Below are 25,139 nucleotides of genomic sequence, written 5' to 3'. Positions count from 1 at the left end.
ATTTTATGAATGAAGATTTTAAAAAGTTACTTGTAAGTTGTATATGTTATATCTGTGTATTCTACTTGGCTGTGTGCTTCAAAAAAAAAGGGGGGGGGGTCGTCTTGAACATAGTAAATAGCCATAACGTTTGAACGGTAAGTACTAGGGCTTTCGTATTTCAAATATGTAATCCTTGTGAAAAGAACTTTTATTGGATACGACGAACTTTGACCCTTTGACCTAGACCTTGGAGAACACATGTGTACATCTGAATCTTTTTTTCTGTTTCGTTTCTATGGCAACCGTGAGCGACTCATTACAATTATTTTGAAAGTAGAAATCACTTTGACACATTGCAAGGAATAAACATTGAAAGTTTGAAAACGATTGCCTGAGTAGTTATTGAGAAAATCGAAATTAAAGAATTTTAACTTTCACCTGGTTTCCATGGCAATAATCGATAATATGAAAATTTTAAATACGAGTTGCAGAACTACAGATACTAATCATTAAAATAAGAAAAGTTTCATGACGAACGTTTAAGGGACCAGAGAGAACACTCTCGGACAAAATTTGTCGCTTTTTACAGGTTTCCATGGCAACGGTAGACATATTGGAACTGAACGACCTCACTGCACAACTACAACCAGTGATCGTCCTTTAAGGAAAGTTTCAGGAAGATTGTCCCAGCCATCTCCGAGAAACAGTCTGGATAAAAAAAACATGCGTACAATATCAATATGTCGTCCCCGACTTCGTTCGGGGCGACATAATAATAATAAGAAACAGAGTAAAAACAATATGTTCCCCAACTTCGTTTGGGGAACATAATTAGTACATTACTGGCACAGTGGTAAAAAAAAAATTGAGCAGTTGTAACATCAAAGATAACATATAAAGTACTGAGTACATTCGGGTGTAGTGGTTAAAAAATGGGCTGCTGTAACATCAAAATAACAGAAATTAAATATGGGCACAGTGGTGAAAAATGAACTGTTGTAACATCAAAAATAATTCTAACTGGATCAGAATTCTAAATTCCTTATTACAAGGTTCTGTTGCTATCTAAATCAGAATTCTAATTTCCTGATAAAACATACAATATGTGTCTGTCTATAGATACGATTTATAACCTTCTTATGATACATATAAGGTTCTGTCTCTGTCTACATAATCAGAGTTCTAGCTTCCTTTTAAGACATCAAGATTCTTAAATAATCTGTATTAACTTGAGTTTTCATATCTCCTTAATAATAAGACAGTTAGTGTGCTGCCTTTTTCCCTTAAACCATACCTTGTTATAAGAGACCTAAGATTCTGCCTCTGTCTTGATCTGAGGTCTTTCCTCCCCAGCAGTTCCTGTTTGGTTCTAAGGGAGTCAAGCACCTGTTGTAGGACTGTGTGTAACTCCAAAAGGACTCGGGACAATAGACCCACTATTTCAGCCTCCCCACGACCCCCTCCCTCTGCTCTCATTTCTTTGGCCTGAAGTCTGTAGAGTGTGGACAGCCTCTCCCTCATCAGGGCCCGGACTAGAGGTCTCCCATCACTGAATATCTGAAACAGACTAATCCACCAATCATTAGTTTAGAATAGAGAGCAAGAGTTCTCATGAAATTACAGTAAAACCTGAATAATCCAACCACCATTGGTTCCAAAGAAATTGGCAAAATCAGACAACATTCCAGATTTACACATTTTAAACAATTGAAATTACTTCAAGGGACTTGAATTTTACTCGTATTAGACAAGATTTCAGAATATGTAATATCCAGATTAGACAAGTTTGACTGTATGTGAATAGCAATACCAGTACTTTCAACTTAACCTATAATGGACTATGTTTGAGACAACAGCAAAATGGTTTACATGTGTTTAATATGGTATATTGGTATGTTAAAGCAATATGAGCTGCAACTTCGATGTCTGAATTTTTTGTTGCAAAATTGTAATTATTTCAATGACAGAAAAAAAATAATATAAACTTCTGTTGATCATATTTGCAATGGAAGAACTATTTCAGGGCTCGACATTAACTTTTTTTCCTACTTGCCCATTCGGACAAGTGACCAAGATATTTACTTGTCTGAACTTCAACTTCACTTGTCCGAAAATTTTTCAATTAATATCTTATTCTGTCAACTTGAAAACAATTACTTAAATTAAGAAATTAGACATTAGTGTTGTTATTGATAAATAAGACAAACACATATAAAACAAAATTTTATCTAGACTTTCTGTCCTGACAACATAAATGTTTTCAAGTGAATTTGTAATTCAATTAAATATATTCCAAACCCGCAAACGTCGTAAGATCCACGCCATGCAATACCGTAGTATGGATGCAATTAGTGAACATCGATCCCTATCAAGTGTACTTACACAGCGATTGATATCGGGATCGAAATTCAGGTTTATGTACTGCTTCCATCTTTATTTGATAAACTTTTCAATCGTTGTTTTTTTTATTATTATTATTTAAAGACTTCTTTACATAAAAAATCACTTGTCAAATCGGACAAGTGCCCAGCAACATTCACTTGTCCGTAATTTGTTTTCATTGGTACCGGACAAGCGTTAATGTCGAGCCCTGTATTTACAAAAAGTTTCTATTGGATCAAAATTACATTATTGTCATCCTGTACAAAATTAATTTCTTCTGTAAAACTGTATACTGCATTGTATATAGAAGTCTTTCTTCTGCTTTATTTTAGTCTAATTGATTATGAAGTTTAAGTTACATACACATTTATCATAGTAACACATTTTAACAGCAAAATAAAATTTTCAAAGATGCAGCTCATATTGCTTTAATGAAAAATCAATCACAGAAATAACTGATTAAGTTATTTATATACGAGGGTTGATCCAAAAGTTCGTGGAATTTCTTCATAATTTATTTATTTTTAAGTGGAATTAGTTGAAAATTACAAATGAAAATATAGACACTTGAGGAATATTTTCAATTGAAAAACATTTTAAATATCTTTGATAGTAACTCTATGGCAGTTGCCATAGAAACGGTTGTTTGGAAATGCGGGGGAGACATTAACGCATTTATTATTGTTTAAATTCTTAATACGTGAAATGAGAATTAAACCGCCCTATGTGGTATATAAATCCAAAATTATGTCATTATTACGATTGCTTGATCTTTTATAAGCCTTTGTGTGAGAGTTTTACTGAATTTACTGGATATTTAGTTTATAAGTTGATGATTTATTGTTCATCTTTAAGTTGTTAGACTACGTCAAATTTCGGTCAAGTCATACGTTTTGTAAAAAACCCGGGATCACTCTATCTTAAACGCGTACATTATTGACATAGGCTTGGGAAAAATGCATTTAGCTACTGGTTTCCTAGTGGCATAAGAAATTTAGAAAAATAGAACTTCCATGGACGTTGATTAAAGGCGTGGTCCGCTTTTTGGAGGCTCTGTTTTAAGTGCGTATCCCCCTAGACAAATTAAAAGCGTTAATGGACGTTGCCGGTTGCCGTGCTGTCCTTGACATTGTTACTGAAATTGGAACATCATATGGAAAGATGGGTAGTATTTTGAAATAAGAGTGAAAAATGAAGATAAGTTGGTGCAAGAGGATAATTATGCTTTTCTTGAGAAAAAAATGGAGAAAAGGGCGGTATTTTATAGAAATACGTAGTCAAATTGGACATTAGGGCTAGATGCTTCTATAACGCGACGTGGCATATACAACTTTACGTTACTTCGAAGTCTCCCCCGGGTTTCACAACATTCCATTTTCAGAAAGCTCGTGGGACCTTATTGGTAATTGGAAAGTGATGAAATTTTCCAATATTGTTGCATTATGACTCTATATTATGAATATGCCTGTCATTTGCTTTCATCTAATCACTATGAAATTTTACGAAGAAATTCCACGAACTTTTGGATCAACCCTCGTACATGCTAAATTCTAAATGTTGTGTGTTGAACCTTTTATTTATATCTTCTGCAGAGTGAGGAAAACACCAGTTCTCAGAGACAGACAAAACAATGTCTTTTGTGACACCCTGTACTTCATCATAGACCCTTCTGTCGTCTGCAAAGTACAACTGAAATGGTTGTCGATGGTCTCTGTATAAGATTAATTTAGTGCAAGATTAATTAATTAATTAAGTGCAAGATTAGTTAATAAATAAAGGATTCATTTTTTCATACCGATTAACAATTCTCTACATCTTCCATGTTCACTGTAAAATCATAGTATTTTATTACACCCAAAAAATTTTTTTCTGAGAAACAATCTTGCCTTAGAGTCAATGTTTCTTCATACTTCAAGACATCAGGGAAAGAAGCAGTAATATTCACACTTTCTACAATCTACAATTGTTTAAAAGTATCAATTTATACAATACTAGGTAAACAATACCTTTTATTCATAGATTCTTCTTTTTTACTGCCAAATGATGGCTGAAACCCTTTAATGGGGATTCATAAAGATTAATTTTAAATAAATTCGCAAAGAATTCAAGTTTTAAAATATTTCCCTATACGTATGTTTACATTTACCTTTTGTTTGATGATTGATATAGGGTGGAAAACAGAGCAGTACTGTGACTCAAAGTCTGTCAGTTCTTTCAGTAACCCATTCTGCAATAATAAAAAAAGAAAACTGAAGTTGAATTTCAGTATCCTAAACACTGACATCTCAAATATTATCCCAGCTATTATATATTTATTGACTGAGTTCAAGGGCAACATAACAGTGTTTTGTTGGATTCAAGCACCAAACTGTTTTCTTGAGGCCATTAGGCCGAAGCCAGACTGTTTGGTTCAAGGGTCGACAAAACGCAATCTGCACGAGAACACAGTCAATAAATGTTTTGTTATACCTTTTAATATTTTTTTGACACACATGTATATTGTACTGTCTTCCTTAATGTAAACCTGAGGTACGTCACTGTTGAACATCAACAAATGCAAATGAGATTATGCTCCGCCAGTTGTTTGAGGTAAGCGGTCCAACATCTCATTAACAGGTCCAACATCTCACTTAAAAGTTAAACATCAATTTTTTTTATGCCTGGTGAGCAAAACTTTAGAAATGTTAGACTTTTTCCGTATAGATTTGTTTAGGAACAAATTTCTAAAGGTATTAGAAAGCTGGATCATTTATTCTGAAGACAGCCATTTTAAAACATGGACTACAAAAACACAATTATGTATTAAAACATCATTTCAGAATGTGTTCCATAGACCTGTCATCTTTCTCATCAGCAGTCTGATTCTCTGAAATCCCATATTAACCTATACTCCCCACAAACCAATATTTTTTCCTCAAACCTCAAAAAATTTGACCCCCACAAAAATATGTGCTGATACAGTATATGAGTTTTCATTGCTATATATTATGTGACTATGTTTTTCTTAGAAAAGAGATCTTTGTTCAGTTAGCTATTACTGGTAGTATGAATTTGATGTGTAAGGTGATAACTGTCACCTTATGGTCTGCCTCACTAATATGGATACACATGTGTTTTAACACCCAGGTACGGTGTACACGTGTCTGAATGTACAAATGTTTCCTTGCCCAGGTAAAGGTGGTAATTAAGGTCAATCTTCAGGTATATAATATAGCAACTTTTAGGTATCGAGGATTAATTACTCATACAATTTTGCGTAACAGGCTTCCGGGCCACCAATACTGAGATTTTTAGTTGTTGGTGGCCCTGAAGCCTGGACTTGCAGTTTGACTGAGAAATCAAGGGTTTAGAGGTTGAGAGTCTGAGCTCTTTGCTATATAGTACTGAGAAGTGGAAGTTTGAGCATCAAGAGTAACCTTGCCATGCTTCTCAAATTTCAAATGCCACATTAAATTTAAACTGTCTGGATTATTTTTGAGAAGTACTTAGTTCAAAGTTTAAAGGTCATATCAACTTAAATGATGATATTTTTTGTCTGATGACAGTGTACATGCTTAAAATAGCACAGACTTACTTCTCATATGTCAAAAAATATGCTGTGATTGGCACCATGACCTATATTGAAAATTGGGTCTAAGGTAAAGTTTCAAGGTCAAGAGATTGATAGACTTTGGCATTCTACAAAAACAATAGTGCCAAGCAATATTTGAGCAAAATATAATCAAATCCATACCTCTTACAGTTCTCAAGGAGATTTTTAAAAATTAAAGATTTTTTTTCTATTTATCTCCATGTAAAACTTTGATCCTCCATTGTGGCCCCCTCCTACTCTACAGAGTCATGTTTTGAATAAACATGAATCTACACAGTGTCAAGAAGCTTTCATATAAATTTCATCTATTGTGACCCAGTGATTCCTGAGGAGATTTTAAAATATTTCACCAGATATTTCCATTTTTCCTTTTTATCTCCCCTTGGAAAAAGAAATGGCCCTTCATTTGAACAAACTTGATACCCATGCATGCAAGGATTGCCAAATTAATTTGAAATTGGTTCAGTTGTTCTGGAGAAGAGGAAAGTTTACGACAACAAAGACGATGACAACAACAATGGTGATGACAGAAAACAGACAAATTTTGATCAGTAAAGCTCATCTGGGCCTCACAATCAGCTCAGGTTAGCTAAAAAACTTGTTTGCTAAAAGGTATACCATATACAATGTATTTAAGAAATAAGGTATCACTTTAAAACATCTATTAGGCTATTAATACGGGTTGGTCACGAGATCAAATTCAATGAAGCCGAAGGGCTTTCAGTAGTGTTATATCAATATTTACATTTCCGATGTCTTTGTCGAGATAAAATTACAAAATGTCAATGTACTTTATTTCTCCATCAATGTACTGGTTCATCAACAGGCGCTGTTAAAAAAAATCACATGAAGGACGGGACAAATAACAGACAAGAAGCGGGGCTTGTAGCACGAGGATTGGCGGAATCAATACCATGTAAATATAAGGAATAACTGTCAGATTTTTCAATTTCATGAAGATGATCAATCGATTGGCTTGCATGATAATTTTATGCATGCAAATTATCATGCAATCCAATCGATTGATCACATTATGAAATCGAAAAATAAGACAGTTATTCCTTAATAAATAAATATTTGCAAATGTATAAATAAATTGATATGCATTACAATTAATGTATTTTAATGACCTAAATAAAATTGTACATTTTTTTGCACGACAGATGTATTTCCTATATAGGATATTTTAATTATTCCAAATTGACAATTGGTTCCAACTTGTTTAATGTAAAATGTTGTGATAATTTGATAAATACAAGCTTTAAATACTAGTACTTAACAAATAAAAAAGGTTTCTTGATGATTTCATCTTTTAGAGATAAATGTCATTCCACAAATTCCATATGTAAGGAACTTATTAATAATAATTGTTAAAAACCATGTCATTTGATTTATTTTACATCCCATATAAATGTTGTTAATTGATTTTTTTTTCAAGATTCCTGATTTGATATATACTTAATATGAAAATCATATTAATTTTCCTCTTTGATTTAATTGCCAAATCAGATATGTCATATATTTAGTATTTTTATGTGTGTCAATGCCATGCACACTTTAATTGTTTGACATATTAAAAGTATGATGTTCTATTTGTCAAACATTAATGGCCTAGTACTTGTCTAATTCTGCTGTCACAGTCCTTTGGGATTTTCCTGCATTTTCCAATAATTTTCATTTGATTAGCTCAAGCAAAATTAATATTAGGATGGTCTTCTGCTATAATTTTACATTCAATTTACAAACAATTTTAGTTAAAAAGAGTAGGTGTATGAATTCTTTTTTTTCCAGTTTTGAAATTAAGTGTATGATAAATATTGTCAAACCCAATATCATAGTCATGAAAATGATGAAAATTTTTGACTGTTCCATTTAATATTACATTTACAATTTTTCAATGTTTGATGTTGGTTTACAAATACTTCAGTGAGCACTTAGATAATGTATGTAAATGATAAAGCAGATATACATGTATATTTGAAAAAAAAACAATCTTGCTGCGTTTCATAAAAATGTTTTTGGATTTTTTTTTTTTTTTTGGAAAAATCAGATGAAAATACCAGGTAAATGCAATAAAAAATCAAGAAGTTTTATTCTTTCTGCTTTAAATGTTCAGAAAAACATTAACTTCTTAAGTTAAATTTACACAAAAAAGATTTTAAATGTCATTCATTTTAAATCAATTGAAATTAACATAAAGAAATGTTAATTTTAAGTATACTTTAACATTCATTGTCTGTTCTGTTACCAATTACTTATTATTTACTGAGTCTCCAACCAAAAAAAAGTAGCTTGTTGATTGGTCAACAAGCCAAGTAGCTTGTTGATTTGTCAACAAGCCAATTGGTCCACCTGGTTTACTGCTAATTCTGATTGGTCTACCTGGTTTACTGCTTATTCTCAGTAACAGCTCTATAAGGAAATAGTATTTGCTTTACAGCTCCCTGGAGGGGGGTCTGACCATCCTCAAGCATACCCAAAAAGTGAACCCATTCTGCATTTGTTTCCCTTTCTTCTTGAAGTAAATATCAAATTGAAAAAAAAAAATCATTTGACTGTTTCTATTCAGCTTCTCTGCTCCTAGCAGTGACCTCTATATACAGATAAATATATTACAAGTAATTATGAAATTGAATACAGCTAGCATATTTTTAAAAAGCTGCAGAACTGTAGCTCTCCGAAAAAAAATATTTTGACAGACCGGAGAGCTACAGTGCCACCCACTGAAATAAACTGTGTATTTATTGGGCACATAAAAGTGCACTGTTTCTCAATTTATTTCCATGTTTATAAAATGTCTTCTCAAAATATTACCAACCGTGGGTTCCTAACATATTCTTTCACTATTTTCACAACAAAACACTCCCTACAAAATTGTTGTTAATAGGCCTCCAGGTCCTGGAATTGAGATCATCGAAAATTTCGTCTCTTATACTGCCAGTTTGGTTTGCAAAATATTTTGGTCCAACACACTTTGTGCAGATGTCAACTAGGAAAGTACTTGATAGAGGATTAAGGATTTTTTTAAATCTAGCTACAGTTTTGCATCATAAATTTCAGTTGGCGGACTCAATATCTAAAGTGCTGATTAACTGTACAATGTATTAATTTACTGTAGATCAGTAAATTTTCACGACGCCTTATTTTCGCGAGATTGTCATTGACTCTTTGTAAGCGAGACATAATTTTCACGAATAGTTGTTATTCCTCTATATAATCGTAAGGAATACTTATATACGCGGGAATTAATTTTTCGCGAGCTCAGTGTCTCGCGTAATTACGCGAAAATAAAGTTCTCGTGAATAAAAAGTGATTTACAGTATATAAGTATATTCTATGATCTTTTAAAATATCACACAAATTTCAAAAATCTCCATTGCCATTTATTAAAATCAATCATTTCTTTTTTTTTTCTTTTTTACCTTCATTAGAGTACTAGGTCTGTGATTGGGAGATCAAGGGACTGACCCAAGTCTATTGAAATTATAGGTAGCAACTGTTTCTTCACTAAGTGCTCAGCACTTTGAAGTAAAAAAAAAGAAATTGCAGGTCTTTCAGATCATATCAATCTTTTTCTTTTTTTTAATTTTTCTCAGTGTCTATTCACAGAAAGCAGAAAAAAATTGATGTAATCAGGAAAATACCTTGCATCTACAATTGCTTCTAGCTTTTCAAGTGCACATTTACATGTGCGGTAAAACTCATAAATTCAGAGGTCCCCAGAACTTTGTTATAATCATTAGTTTTACAGTAGCCCTATTACTCAGAAAGCCCAAGGACCATTAAATGATTCTTTTGAAAACAACTGCATGTCAAATTCAAAATCACATACACAAGAACATGTGAACATGTACCTTTCCAATGTCTGCACTTTTGGAGCTTTTCAGAATTAAAATCACCATGGCAACCAGAACAGCCTCTGCTAAGGATTCTGGGAAATCCTGCAGGAGAACCTCTCCATGACTGACTTTGTCTCTGACCCTGGGGCCCTCAGGGTAAACTAAAAGGTCAAATAGAAGGTCCTGAAAAATCAAACACACAATTCAACAAATATATAAACATGAAAAAGTGACACTTGAAGACCCAACCAAAGAATTACAGTCAGAACTTGTTATCTCAAAGCTTGTGGGGCCAAGAAAATATCTTTAACTGACATTGAAGAGTCAAGATACAGTAAAACTTGGTTATAACAAAGTCACTGGGACCTATGAAATTACTTCACTATATCAGTAATTCATATTACATATGTGAAAGGAATTTGTTAAATCTATATAGCTTGGGATCCAAGATAACTTTGCTATATCCGTGAATTCACAATATCCGAGTTCATACTAAACAAGTTTTACTGTACCAAGGAAATTACACTTATATATGGTTGGAAGTACATGTAAGTAAGGTCAGTAGAGATCAGATGGGCTTACTTATAGTATTCATGCACTATTGTTTTGTTTTAGTTTATATGGTAATAATCATAGTGGAACAGGCAAGTACATATATCTACTTTAAGATCAATTTGTTATGGAGTACATGTACTAGACTTATCATTTAATGTCAATCCCTGATCATCCTCAAAACTCTTGCTCTCGAGAAATTTAGCTTCATCTATTAGTTTATTTAAATTTAGATACAATTTAATTGTTTAGCATAAAAAGTTTATACCTGAGGTAGAAAAAGTACCGGGGTAAATTAAAAAAGCTGGAAATATTTACAGAAAAAAGTTGTTACCATGAGATTTTCTCCAAGCATCTCTGGAAGTTTGTTCCTTTCTCCATTTGGTAAATGTCTGTCAAAAATCTATTGTAGAGAAAATGAATATTATCCTTAAAATTAATTATATCTTTAATTAGCATTGACAATTTCAAATAGAACAATAATCAGTATTCTGAAAAATTTTTTGTCTTGTTTAAAGTAGCAGAATGAAATATGGTATTATAATGTTAAAATTTATTGTTAGTATTATCAAGTCTGTCATAATTGTCTCATCATTGTATCAGAAATAGTCACTGTATGGAAAATATAATTACAAGGTATGAAGCTTTTAAATTACAGAATTTCTATCAAAATTAGAAGTAAGAAATAAAAAAAATCTGACCTCATCAAATGTAGTAAAGAGTGTAGTGGACTGAAAAAAAAGATGAACAAGTAAATAAATTTGGTAATTTGTTTAATTGAGCATAATCATTTTGTATGCTAATAATGAAGACATTTCACCTTACAGATGAATTCTTAAGGAATAGAAGTTACATTGAAACATATTTTTTAACCATATTCCAATAATAAAAGGTAGTTTTTAAGATCAGAAGGCTTCATTAACCCAGTTACTTTGTTTGGGAAGACAAGAATCCCGATTAAAGTAGCTGCATGGACTGTATATTGTTTAGGTTATTATAATTATAAATCAGTTGATATACCATAATTATAGTGGAATATTTTCAAGAGCAATTATTCAAGCAATTTTGTAGTATCATATGCTGAAATTTTAAATGCTTATAAACTGCATCCTTGAGCAAGAAATTTACACTGTTGTAAAAAAAGTATTTTCTTTCAGCTTCTGGTTCTTTATTTGATAAATTTAGAATCTCCTTTTAAACCAAATGAACAATACTGTAAATTACTTTTTATTCGCGAGGACTTTATTTTCGCGTAATTACGCGAGACGATATGCTCGCGAAAATTTCATTCTCGCGTATAATAGTATTCATTAAGATTATATAGAGAAATATTAACAATTCGTGAAAATTATGTTTCGCTTATAAGGAGTCAATGACTATCTCGTGAAAATAAGGTGTCGCGAAAATTAAGTCATCTACAGTACTTTGTGCCAACTTGGTTAAAAATGGTTCTTGAGAAGAGGTTGAAAAAGTTAAAAAAGTTTACAGAGGAATGGATGGTGGACAACAGATGTTCAGGAAAGCTTTATAGCAACCACTAATGATACAACCCCACTTAATGACAGAAATATAGCCATAAATTATTGCATTAATATTTGACTTTCTCAATCGCGTAATGATATAACTCTTTCATTTTAAGCAGTCATTTAGCATTAGCAGCTGAAAATGTCAACCATTAATGCAATGATTTATGACATTAAGCCTTGCATAGCAACACTTAATGATATTTCTATCATTAAGCGGCGTTGTTTCAATAGTGGTTGCTACAAAGCTCTCAGAACAAATGACTCACCTCAGCTGTTAGAAGTCTCTCTGAGCAGCCATTTTGTTTGGTAAACACTAGCCTTAGTACATGCTCCAGTTGGGGAAGCAACAAGATGGTGGCGTAGGAATATTGTTTTTTGGCCATTAACTCTAAGGAATCCAATATCAATCTCTGACGGCCATGAATGCCCTGAGTTCCTTCAACAAACTCTCTCACCAGAGGCAATTTGTTTCTCATGTCTAGACAAAACAAAACATTACTGGGCTGGTTATACTGTATACAGACAAAACAGAAACATCTGAGCAATATTGCATAATGTCTTGCAGATACTATAAGTCGTTTTCATTCCAGTGTTAAAACTTCACGATATCTCAAAAAGTACCAGTTGCGATGGTTTTAATTTCACGCTGTAAGAAATTAATCCAAAATTTCTTATAAGCATTTAAACACTTTAAAAACTAATAATAAAATTTATGATGGGTTTAATTTCGCGGAAAATTAATAAATCGTGAACATAGCGAAATTAAAATCATCGTGAATATTTGCCAATCTACAGTAAAACAACAAAATGTGAATACAGAAATAATTTATTTAAATCTATCAAAATGCCATTTCATTTTCAAGGCATATTCTCCAAAATGTGAAAATAATTTTAACCTGGAATATTTGAGGTAAAGTCTGGATCCAGTTTGAATTGCATCAACTGTCTATGGACCTGTATGTGTTTACTTCTCGCTTCCAGGAGTTTTCCCAAACTGGGCAGGGAGAGATACAGAAAACATCCATATCTATAAGGCAGGTTTACAAACAGAGTAAAGGATATCCTGACTCTACTGTAAATCAGTTTCAAGTCAGAAACCTCATTCATATCTACTATTATATTAATGCTCCATCATCCAGTATTTTTCATTGAATTAAAAAGGTCAATCCTTTTGAATTTTAGATAATAAATATGGTACAAATTTTGTCTTAAGAATATAAGACTGCATACCTCTTTGGTATCTCCCCAACATTTGGAAATCCATGCCAGACAATATTTCTCAGGTTTAGAGAAGTTGGGGGACCAATCAATACCCGTAATATTTGGATCTGTACAATAGAATTATCAGAAAACAAAGAAGCCAACCAAATAATTTTTAAATTTTAACTTTTTAAAAAAAGTAGAGTGTCATATTTTACAAGTAAAATTTGTGTTTTATACAACAGTGTTGCTAAGCACAAATCTTACAGCATTCAGATAATGAATAAAGGTGGGAACATAACAATGCAAACAGTAAAAACTACATGCAAGTAATGAATTCACTGAAATGCCTCCACATATATTGGAGGCACTTGTTTATAGTTAAATTCATTAAAATAAAAGCTGTTAATTAAGTTGGCATTGGATAAGGATATTTCTCCTGTGTAGGACTTATTTACTATCATCAATGTACTTTAAGACAGAAGAGGACATCTGAATACAAATGGCAGGAATTACTTGTGTTCTCTAGCAATTAATTGATAAGATATCAGATGTTTTTCATTCACCAATGTCATGGACAAAGGTAACATATACCTTTAAAGATCACTTATATTCAGAATTAAGGTCACATGAGAAGCTCCTCAATAACATATCAACCCCCCCCCCCCAAAAAAACATGATTGAAATTATTGCTACTACAGTCAGTATATAAAGCTTCCTAACTAAAAACTGAGGTACATTACCAGTCATTTGCCCTAGATATCACATTTTTTTTTGGTGCTTATAAATCTTTCAAGATATTATGAAAATAGTTCAATTACCACAAGATAATAATATTGATAAATTGTAAACATTTTTTGGTATGTTATGGGTCAAAATCAGATGATAGAGGAACATGCATATGCATCCACAACAAAGCTAAATACTGTTAACCAACTTTTATTTGCATGCAAGAAATATCTGTGAGTTCCATGAACTATATTCTAACTAGTGAATATTAATTGCTGCAAACGATTCATTTTCCTTAAGTATTTATAGGGAACGTTTCCTCAGTCGCGAAAATTAATCGTGGCAGATTGATTTCAAATTGACGAATCGTGAATAAAAGATGACACAAAAAATAGTTGGTTTACAGTAAATCAACAATAAAATAAAATAGTAGACACAGATCCATAGATTGAATGATCTTTTTTGCAGTACATTCAAACTATAAAACAAAAGGACCCCTCAAGCTACCCTGCAACTAACAAATAAAATCTACTGTAGATCACTAAATTTTCGCGACACCTTATTTTCGCGAGATAGTCATTGTCTCTTGATTAGCGACAAAAAATTTTCACGAATTGTGGCTATTGCTCTATATAATCCTAAGGAATACTATTATACGCGAGAATTAAATTTTCAAGAGCACACTGTCTCGCGTATTTACGCGAAAATAAAGTTCTCGCGAATAAAAAGTGATTTACAGTATACCAATTGAAATCCAGCATGTACAAACAAGTGCTTCTGTGTAAAAAGATTTGTTATTGGACTAATAACAATATATATAATATATAAACATCAAAATTTTTTGTCTGCTTACAAATATTGTATAATACATCACATGTAATTATAATTTTTTTCTAATTATTAATTAGACATTGTATGTTATTGCATGACATGATGGCAATGTCCTAAGTAAATGCCTAGGAATTATTCCGATTTGACAGGACAAATGCCCAATGGCAGACAAGATTAGAATAAAATCAACAATTATTAAATGGGGGAATTTCAATACATGTTTAACTAGGGCTAATTGTAACGGGAACCGTTACAGATGTTCCCCAAACGCTCCCCAACTCCCTTTTGTGCCATATTCTCTGTAAGCTTCATTAAATAAGACAAACACAATGCATTTTAGACTTTAACAATATTTACCCAGAAGTATATCAAGTTTATTCAAATTCAGCATTGCACGCATGCGCATTTGAATGCATGTGCGTAATGACCATATCATCTTGTCTACACTATTCGTATATTTTTCTATACTAAATATTACAGCATTTAATCCAAAAGTATTCAAAAATATGTTTAATCCAGTATACTTGTAATTTTACTCATTTCACGTGCATGCACGTGCATGCATGTGCATGATGATCATACCCTTTTGTAGGAGTCCATAATGTCTATCTATGTTCCGAATCCCTTTCATTTTGGTTGCATAATAAGGGAATTATAGCCATTTAAAGTTTCAGCCAATCAGATTGCAGCGCACGTGAATGCGCGTGATTTCATGAAAATTATTATATATCATTTTGTAGGACATCCTAAAGCATGCCTATGATTTAAATTTCAAAGTATTTCGTCAAAAAACAATAAAGATATTGAGAATTTTGTTTCAGCCAATCAGAGCAAAGAGCACGTTCATGCACGTGCATGCATGTGCATGATGACCATACTCTTTTGTAGGAGTCCATAATGTCTATCTATGTTCTGAATCCCATCCTGTTTGGTTGAAAAACAAGGGAGTTATAGCCTTTTAAAGTTTCAGCCAATCAGATTGCAGTGCACGAGCATGCGCGTGCTTTCATGACAATTGTTATATATCATATTGTAGGACATCCTAAAGTATGCCTATGTTTTAAATTTCATAGCATTTCGTCAAAAAACAGAAAAGATATTGAGATTTTTGTTTCAGCCAATCAGAGCGAAGCGCACGTGCATGCGCGTGAGTTCGTGCTAATTTGACAGTGTCACATTGTCTACACTATTAATATATCCTTATTAAATGAGTTTTAAAATATTTCATCAGAAAATGTTAAAGTTATGGCTATATAAAGTATATCCGTCATTTCACTCATTTCACGCGCCCGCACGTGCATGCGTATGCGCGCAAAATAACCTTCGTGTTGCACACCTACACTACACACCTATTAACCCTAAAAAGGTTTTAGCTCAGTTGGGTGAACAGTTTCTGAGAACACTCGCGGACAAAAAAAGTACCGGAGAACAAAGAAGAAAAAAAAGAATAATAATAATAATAATAATAATAATAAGAAACCGAGTAAAAACAATATGTTCCCAAACTCCGTTTGGGGAACATAATTATTATGAATGAAAAGAGCAAGTGTGAACATTATTTAATATCTGTCTGTTATGTCCATAATTAATGTAAATATACATAAATAATAAAACAATTAACAATAAAAAAAAAATAACATTTACCACATTTGTTCCAAACACCTGAGTTATTTCCCCTGAATTCAGAATGTCTTTAAGGAGAGAGGGACACTGCATGGAACTTACATCCTCAAAAACCTACAACAAAAAAAAAGCATGAAAATTTTACAAATCTTAAATAGTGAAGTATATTTTTTTTAATGAAAAGATGGTTACATCTTATATCGCATCATCTGTACATGTCTCCGGGACTGTGAAAATACAATATTCATAATTAAGGGCTAATGGGGGTGTTAAGGGTTTTTTAAAAACATTATTTCCTGCCCCTGTCTTTAACCCCCCTCCCCCTTCTTAGCTTCCTCTTCAACCTTGACCTTTACTCGTAAAGGTATAAAGTACTTTAATTTTCATTCAAACAGAATGGATTTTATCCAAATAATTTTAAAAATTCATCCATTTAAGATCCAGTCAATATAATCTGTTCTCTGTCATAAAAATAAAACTTAGCACCATGAAATAGGCCTTACATTTTTTGAGGAACTTTTTGTGGCAAGAATCAAAACACAATCGTGATGCTTTAAAATATGCAATTTTGTTGATTACAATTAACAGTCCTATGTTATGATTATGTATTTCATTAACTTTAAAGTTTAGGAATGTACAGTATAAGATTACATGGGCAAGGTATGAAAAACAAACTTCCAAGAATGTGGGATTACAGCAATTAATACATTTAACAAGTATTAATATACTGGAACTAACTGTTATAAACAAGTCTATTTCTACAGTAATGACAATGACTTTAGTCTTCTAAATATAAAACTAAAGGAAAAAATCAAAATACAACTGTACAGAAAAAATCTTATATTTTATATGTCAATTAAGGTCATAATCAAAATAGTTTCCCACATGGCACAGTGATTCGAGCATTTAATGCTCTAGAATCACAGAATATAAGGAGTTGATTCTTTGGTCATGGGTTTGAATTCCACTTGGACAGGGAGATGTGTCCTTTGGTCCCTCACTGCTCAAAGGCCCTGATAATCAAGGAGAATTTGCAGCCTTCCACTGACAAGAAGTGGCATATATCTCAATATGAGTGAAGAATTTTCAGAAGAGATGTTCAACAAAGAATCAAACAAAACCAAATTACCCCGGTACAAGTAACATTGTTGAATGCCAAACTTGAGAGATATCTTAAACTGAAGAATTATTGACTGATTGTTAAAATTCTGCAATTTTATAAATTGACAATCATATGATAATATCAAGCGCAGTGAGCATTGCAAAGTGACGCTCGTAACTACGAGCTCTAACGACAACGCCTGGGCAAAGAGAAAATTCGGGCTACTGCACATTCATTCCATAGAATTTTTTGATGCAGTAATTTGGACCCACAATGCATCGTTGACAATACCGACAAAAGTTAAATGAATAATAAACTTGCCTTGGTTTTCATGAAATTATCTGTTTATTGCAGAAAATAGTCATATACTAGCTGATTGATATCAGTCCTGTTCAGGCTTCAGTTTGGTAAAGCAACGAATGATGTCATGTGACATCAGAGTCTTAACCGCATCGAATGTCACGTGCGGTTTGACAAGTCCGATCTAAATGAAATCTGGATAAGTATCTGCGCTCGCCTTAACGGTCGCACCGTCAACATATTATGACAAATACTTACATCACCCAAAGCTCTCTCTAAAATAGAGGAAACCAGCTGTAAACCCAGGATGTGATGGGATTCGTTTGAAGATGTTAAAAACTTAAGTGAATCTTCTACAACCTGAAAAAAAATATAATACACAAATAAAATCAAATTTTTAATAAAATAAGGCTACCATTCCTTACAATATGTCTGTTCTACACAAACTTCCCTAAGCCAGGCATTCGATTTGTCTCCCCTCATCTCCCCATTGGCTGATTTGACTATAAGTTTCAAAGATCACACTTTGATGTTCCAACGCATCCAATCAAATGAAACTGTGTTAGACAAACACATATTAAACCTTTTTTCGTTCTGATATGAAGCTTTTTTTCATAAAATAAAATAAGATTATCCATCTAAAGTGCAAGGCTTTGAATGATAATTGATTTTTTTTGCTACAGATGGCAGAAATGTACAACTTATATCTGCCAAGAGGAAGATGAAGGGGTATACCAATGAAATACATTTTGCACAAGTTCTATACGATTATTTCAGATCTGTAAATGTGCACTTGCAATCCTCGGAGTTACTTATATTGCATAATTTTGCAAGAAGCATCACTCGTAAAATAAAATTAACTCTTTTTTCTTTTAAAAATCTTCTGATTATGCACTCATAATATTTTGTTGCAATTTTATATCTTAGATTCAGTTTGCAATATAATATTGTATAATTATATGTACTCACATAAAATGAGGAATCATCAGTATAATTGATAAATCTCCATTACCCTTTGGTGAGCCTCTGTTATCCAGCTAAGGTAAGGCTTGTGTTTGATCCAGATTTCCTGCCAGTGATTGGTGTGTAATATTTCCTCTGCTTCCAAGAACACTGGTGATAGAGACTGGACACAAGCCACAAAGTAATCATAGTCGTCTGATGGGGATGTTTCTGTAAACACAAGCAAGCTTTTAATTCAAACAAGAGAGTTTTTCTAGGTAAAATACATTGACTTCTAAAGCTTCTATCTGTGACTTTTCATACTAATTAATTAACACAGATCTGTGTTTTCGAGGGGGGAGGGGGAATTTTCTCTAGAGGGGATCCAAGATCAATTTTAGTTAATTTAACTTTACTATCTATAGTTACATTTTATATCCCTCCTCCAAACCCCACCCCACCCTCTAGATCTGGGCAATGTAGTCAAAGGGGGGGGGGGGGTACACCCTGCACACTGGCTGGCTGGCTGGCCCTGGAATCTGCATGCCTTTGTGATTATGAACCAGTCATCAGCTTGTTCATAAATTTGATAAAATTCACAAGATGGTGTAATTTGCACAGATAAATCTCCTAACCTCACAGTCTACTACTTTATAAAACAAGTTTTTTAAAACTTAAAGATAAAAAATCAATAAAACAAAACTGTATATAGAGCTTCAGAATACAGATATTTAAATCATTCCATTACAAATGACATTGACCCAGTGGAATGATTTTGAGTCACATGATCTGAGCACCGAGGGATAAGGTAGACTGCATGGAGGTTAGACACGACCATATTTATGACGTTAGCCAGGTAATCATTTTAATTTTAATTAATTCAATGCTGATAAAAATAGCTTAAAAACAAATAGATGTATAAGCTTACTGCTCTTGTCACAGTTTTGAAAACATGTACAGAGATCAAAAAAAAAAACCAGCTAAGAGCAGGCTAAATAAAGGTGGTAAATTTGAAGAGCAGGTAAAAAAATCTTACCTGTAATCAATAACAGCTAAAAATAGCAGTTCATTTTGTCTTAGGCCTATTTCTATATGTGATTAAGGAAAAGATGGATGCCCACAGAGTGTCAACTCTTTTTTCAAAGCAAAAATTTAATATATACACATTATCTGATTTTGTGGAATAATAGGTAATTGAATTATTTTAAGGAAATAACTATTCAAGTATTGGACTTAGTCTTACATTGTGACTCTGATAAAAGTATTGCCAGTAGCTAGGTAATATATGGACCATTTTTGATTCCCAAAAGTCCTACTTATAATTCAGTAACAAGAGGCCCAGGGGCCACAGCGCTCACCTGAGCACATCAGCTAGGAAAAAGCAAATATCAGATCAGAACTAAAAGTTTACTGAGGTGGGGGGGGGGGGCTTGAATTTTAAACCCCCGGGGGTTCATGATTTGAACAAACTAGAATCTACACCTGAAGATGATTCCATATATAAATATCACTAATCATGGCTTTGAATACTTGAAAAGGAGATTTTAAAAGGTTTCCCTATATATCCCTATGTAAAACTTGGGTCAGCAATTTTGGCCCCACCCTGGTCCCGGGGGTCATGATTTGAACAAACTTGAATCTACACTACCTGAGGATAATTTTACATGAGTTTCATCTTTCCTGTCTCAATGGTTCTTGAGAAGATGATTTTTAAAGAGTTTTTCTATATATTCCTATGTAAAACTTTGATTGACCATTTTGGCCCCACCCTTGCCCCGGGGATCATGATTTGAACAAATTTGAATCTACACTACCTTAGGATGATTCCACATGAGTCTCATCTTTCCTGGCCCAGTGGTTCTTGAGAAGAAGATTTTTAAAGAGTTTTCCTATATATTCCTAGGTAAAACTTTGATCAGCCATTTTGGCCCCACCCTTGCCCCTGGGATCATGATTTGAACAAATTTGAATCTACACTACCTTAGGATGATTCCACATGACTCTCATCTTTCCTGGCCCAGTGGTTCTTGAGAAGAAGATTTTTAAAGAGTTTTCCTATATATTCCTATGTAAAACTTGGGTCGGCCATTTTGGCCCCACCTTAGCCCCGGGGATCATGATTTGAACAAACTTGAATCTACACTACCTTAGGATTATTCCACATTAGTTTCATCTTTCCTGGCACAGTGGTTCTTGAGAAGAAGATTTTTAAGGAGTTTTCCTATATACATGTATTCCTATGTAAAACTTGGGTCGGCCATTTTGGCCCCACCCTTGCCCCGGGGGTCATGATTTGAACAAACTTGAATCTACTCTACCTTAGGATGATTCCACATGAGTGTCATCTTTCCTGGCCCGGTGGTTCTTGAGAAGAAGATTTTAAAAATGCCATTAATTTTTTCTCTAATTCATAATTATCTCCCCTTAGAAAAGGGCGTGGCCCTTCATTTGAACAAACTTGAATCCCCTTTACCCAAGGATACTTTGTAGCAAGTTTGGTTGAAATTGGCCCAGTGGTTCTTGAGAAGAAGATGAAAATGTGAAAAGTTTACGACGACGACAACAATGACGACAACGACTACAACGACAGACAACGGACAAATTTTGATCAGAAAAGTTCACTTGAGCCTTCGGCTCAGGTGAGCTAAAAAGTTTATGAATTAGAAATTTAACATTAATGAGTAAAAGCCATAATATGAAAAGGTCCACGAAAGATTGGAGTATTTATTCTATTCTGCAGTGTAATTCAATTTGGTTTCTGTCTATCATTTTAGCTTTGTCTCAGTAATTTCAAGTTTGCAATATACCTGCTTAATTTTTCTTTGTACATTGTATAACTTTTAGCTTTAATTACTGGTAATTTTTTAATTTTTTACTATTCTGTCAGGGACCTATATACTACATATTAGTATATAGGTCCCTGATTCTGTCAACAATATTTTAAAAGTTTTAAAGTATTCATTTGAGGAAGTGTCAGTATTTAAGAAGCCTCAAGTAAAATTTAATCTTGCATTGCCAAAGTACTAGCTTTCACAATAAACTTAGGGGATAAAAATACATATTGGAATCTGAACTTCTGGAGATTGATCTGTTTACATTTTCTTTTTTTTCAAAAACAAAAATCCAGGATAAATACAGAATTTTCAGGTGTGGCCCAGGCCACTGGCCTTGAATTTGAACAAATTTGAATCCCTTACTTTGTAGCATTTTATTTTGGTTGGAATTGGACCAATGGTTCTAGAGAGAAGATTGAAGATAAAATTCTAAAAGGTTAACAATGGTCTGGCGATGACAGACAATGACAAATTTTGATCAGAAAAGCTCACTTTAGCCTTCAGCTCAGGTGAGCTAACAAGAGGCCCATGGGCCACATCGCTCACCTGAGTAACTTGGGTGATGCAGATCTTTTTAAAAGATTTTTTTCTACATATATTTCTATGTAAAACTTGGATTCCCTATTGTGGCCCCGCCCTACCCCTGGGGGTCATGATTTTAACAATTTAATATCTACACTATCCAAGGATGCTCCCACATAAGTTTCAGCTTTCCTGGCCCAGTGGTTCTTGAGAAGAAGATTTTTAAAGATTTGTTCTATATATTTCTATGTAAAACTTGGATTCCCTATTGTGGCCAAGCCCTACCCCCGGGGGGCATGATTTTTACAATTTAATATCTACACTACCCAAGGATGCTTCCACATAAGTTTCAGCTTTCCTGGCCCAGTGGTTCTTGAGAAGAAGATTTTTAAGTATTTGTTCTATATATTTCTATGTAAAACTTGGATTCCCTATTGTGGCCCCGCCCTACCCCCGGGGGTCATGATTTTAACAATTATATATCTACACTACTCAAGGATGCTCCCACATAAGTTTCAGCTCTCCTGGCCCAGTGGTTCTTGAGATGAAGATTTTTAAAGATTTGTTCAATATATTTCTATGTAAAACTTGGATTCCCTATTGTGGCCAAGCTCTACCCCCGGGGGTCATGATTTTAAAAATTTTATATCTACACTACCCAAGGATGCTTCCACATAAGTTTCAGCTTTCCTGGCTCAGTGGTTCTTGAGAAGAAGATTTTTAAAGATTTGTTCTATATATTTCTATGTAAAACTTGGATTCCCAATTGTGGCCCCGCCCTGCCCCCGAGGGTCATGATTTTAACAATATAATATCTACACTATCCAAGGATGCTTCCGTATAAGTTTCAGCTTTTGAGGCCCAGTAGTTCTTGAGAAGAAGATTTTTAAAGATTTGTTCTATATATTTCTATGTAAAACTTGGATTCCCTATTGTGGAAAAGCCCTACGCCCGGGGGGCACACAGGCTATTTACAAAAAATATCTACACTACCCAAGGATGCTTCCACATAAGTTTCAGCTTTCCTGGCCCAGTGATTTCTAAGAAGAAAATTTTTAAATATTTGTTCTATATATTTCTATGTAAAACTTGGATTCCCTATTGTGGCCCCGCCCTACCCCCGGGGGTCATGATTTTAACAATTATATATCTACACTTTGACTTAATTGCCATGGTAATCCCACATAAGTTTCAGCTCTCCTGGCCCAGTGGTTCTTGAGATGAAGATTTTTAAAGATTTGTTCAATATATTTCTATGTAAAACTTGGATTCCCTATTGTGGCCAAGCTCTACCCCCGGGGGTCATGATTTTAAAAATTTTATATCTACACTACCCAAGGATGCTTCCACATAAGTTTCAGCTTTCCTGGCTCAGTGGTTCTTGAGAAGAAGATTTTTAAAGATTTGTTCTATATATTTCTATGTAAAACTTGGATTCCCTATTGTGGCCAAGCCCTACCCCCGGGGGTCATGATTTTTACAATTTAATATCTACACTATCCAAGGATGCTACCACAGAAGTTTCAGCTCTCCTGGCCCAGTGGTTCTTGAGAAGAAGATTTTTAAAAATTTGTTCTATATATTTCTATGTAAAACTTGGATTCCCTATTGTGGCCAAGCTCTACCCCCGGGGGTCATGATTTTAAGAATTTAATATCTACACTACCCAAGGATGCTTCCACATAAGTTTCAGCTTTCCTGGCCCAGTGGTTCTTGAGACGAAGATTTTTAAAGATTTGTTCTATATACTTCTATGTAAAACTTGGATTCCCTTATTGTGGCCCCGCCCTCCCCCGGGGGTCATGATTTGAACAATTTAGAATCTACACTACCCCAGGATGCTTCCACATAAGTTTCAGCTTTACTGGCCCAGTTGTTCTTGAGAAGAAGATTTTTTAATGACCCAACCCTATTTAACATTTTCTGTTTATCTCCCCTTGGAAGGGGTCTTGGCCCTTAATTTTCACAATTTTTATTTCCCTTCCCCCAAGGATGCTTTGTACCAAGTTTGGTTAAAATTGGCCCAGTGGTTCTTGAGAAGAAGTTGAAAATGTGAAAAGTTTACAGACGGACGGACGGACGGACGGATGGATGACGGACACCGGGTGATCAGAAAAGCTCACTTGAGCTTTCAGCTCAGGTGAGCTAAAAATGTGTTGACTAAAAAAAAAAATTTTACTTGATGACCAGTTGGAAATTATTCAGATCAAGCATTTACCGGTATTTATTACAGAGGCACAGAGTACGTCACTTTTAATCATGGACCCCCGTACCAGTGCCCAGGATGTGATGCGATGTGACCTGTGTGAGACCGCTGTGGTACAGATGCACTGTGATACATGTCTTGTCAACCTGTGTAAGGGCTGTGTGGGAGAACATGCTACAGCTGACCTCTCAAAACCTCATAAAATTGTACATTTCAAGAACAGAAACTCTTACCCTCTTTCTCCTGGATGTACCACTCATGATAAACAACAATGCACCATGTACTGTAACCAATGTGACATTCCCGTTTGTACTAAGTGCATTGCGTCTGATCAACATTTAGGTCATAAGGTATCAGAAATCTTAGAAGTTGTGAATGAGAAAAGGGATAAATTCATCAAAGAACAAACTGAATTGACAAAGACTATTTATCCCACCTACCAGGTCATTGCCTCTGATGTACAAAACAGAATGAGTCAATTAGAAAAGGAATATGGAGATCTCTCAACAGCCATAACAAAACATGGAGAGGACTGGCACAGAGAAATTGACAAACTTGTCAAGAAACTTAAAGCTGAAGTTGATGAGATGAAAAACACACAGTTACAAACTCTACAGAAACATCTGGATGAAATAAACATGACAATGTCTGACATCAAGGATGAAATTAATTCAATGGAAACTGCAACAGACACCAATGATTTGTCAAAACTATTTAGTGTCATGTCCAATGTACAGACATACAGAAATCTTCCACAAAAAATTGTTCCATCTTTACCAAAATTCATTCCAGGAAGAATGCAAGAAGAAGAACTTAGTAAATTGCTTGGAGTCTTATCATCAAGTTATTTAACTTCAGATAAACATGGCTACAGCATTAACACAACACAGAACTCACCAGAAGCTGGATCCTCTCCTCCAGTCAAACAGCTGCTTGATGAACCAGAGACTGTCACCACCATAAACACTTGGAATCAA

The 25,139-nt window shown here is 33.9% G+C and overlaps 1 protein-coding gene across 1 annotated transcript in view; it reads right to left on the bottom strand.

Moving 5' to 3' along the window:
- Positions 1-1,276: 1,276 nt before the first annotated feature.
- The window catches only part of LOC134283701 (endoplasmic reticulum membrane-associated RNA degradation protein-like), a gene marked incomplete at its 3' end in the record, with an annotated part of 30,059 nt that continues 6,196 nt past the window's right edge, over positions 1,277-25,139 (bottom strand). The window contains exons 3-15 of the mRNA XM_062766190.1: positions 18,671-18,831; positions 17,917-18,018; positions 16,278-16,370; positions 13,104-13,201; positions 12,770-12,900; positions 12,140-12,351; positions 11,049-11,078; positions 10,682-10,750; positions 9,811-9,978; positions 4,511-4,591; positions 4,251-4,321; positions 3,935-4,075; positions 1,277-1,549 (exon numbers count right to left, since the gene is read on the bottom strand). Of these exons, the coding sequence (XP_062622174.1) occupies positions 1,277-1,549; positions 3,935-4,075; positions 4,251-4,321; positions 4,511-4,591; positions 9,811-9,978; positions 10,682-10,750; positions 11,049-11,078; positions 12,140-12,351; positions 12,770-12,900; positions 13,104-13,201; positions 16,278-16,370; positions 17,917-18,018; positions 18,671-18,831 (1,630 nt within the window). The remainder of the gene's footprint in view (positions 1,550-3,934; positions 4,076-4,250; positions 4,322-4,510; positions 4,592-9,810; positions 9,979-10,681; positions 10,751-11,048; positions 11,079-12,139; positions 12,352-12,769; positions 12,901-13,103; positions 13,202-16,277; positions 16,371-17,916; positions 18,019-18,670; positions 18,832-25,139) is intronic.

This window comes from Saccostrea cucullata, unplaced genomic scaffold (assembly GCF_032062105.1).
Source record: "Saccostrea cucullata isolate Sc308-1 unplaced genomic scaffold, CSIRO_AGI_Scuc_v1 ctg5328, whole genome shotgun sequence".
NCBI classification, from domain to species: Eukaryota; Metazoa; Mollusca; class Bivalvia; order Ostreida; family Ostreidae; genus Saccostrea; species Saccostrea cuccullata.
The sequence above is the reverse complement of the archived record's forward strand: the minus strand, read 5'-3'. Positions and strand labels throughout refer to the sequence as shown.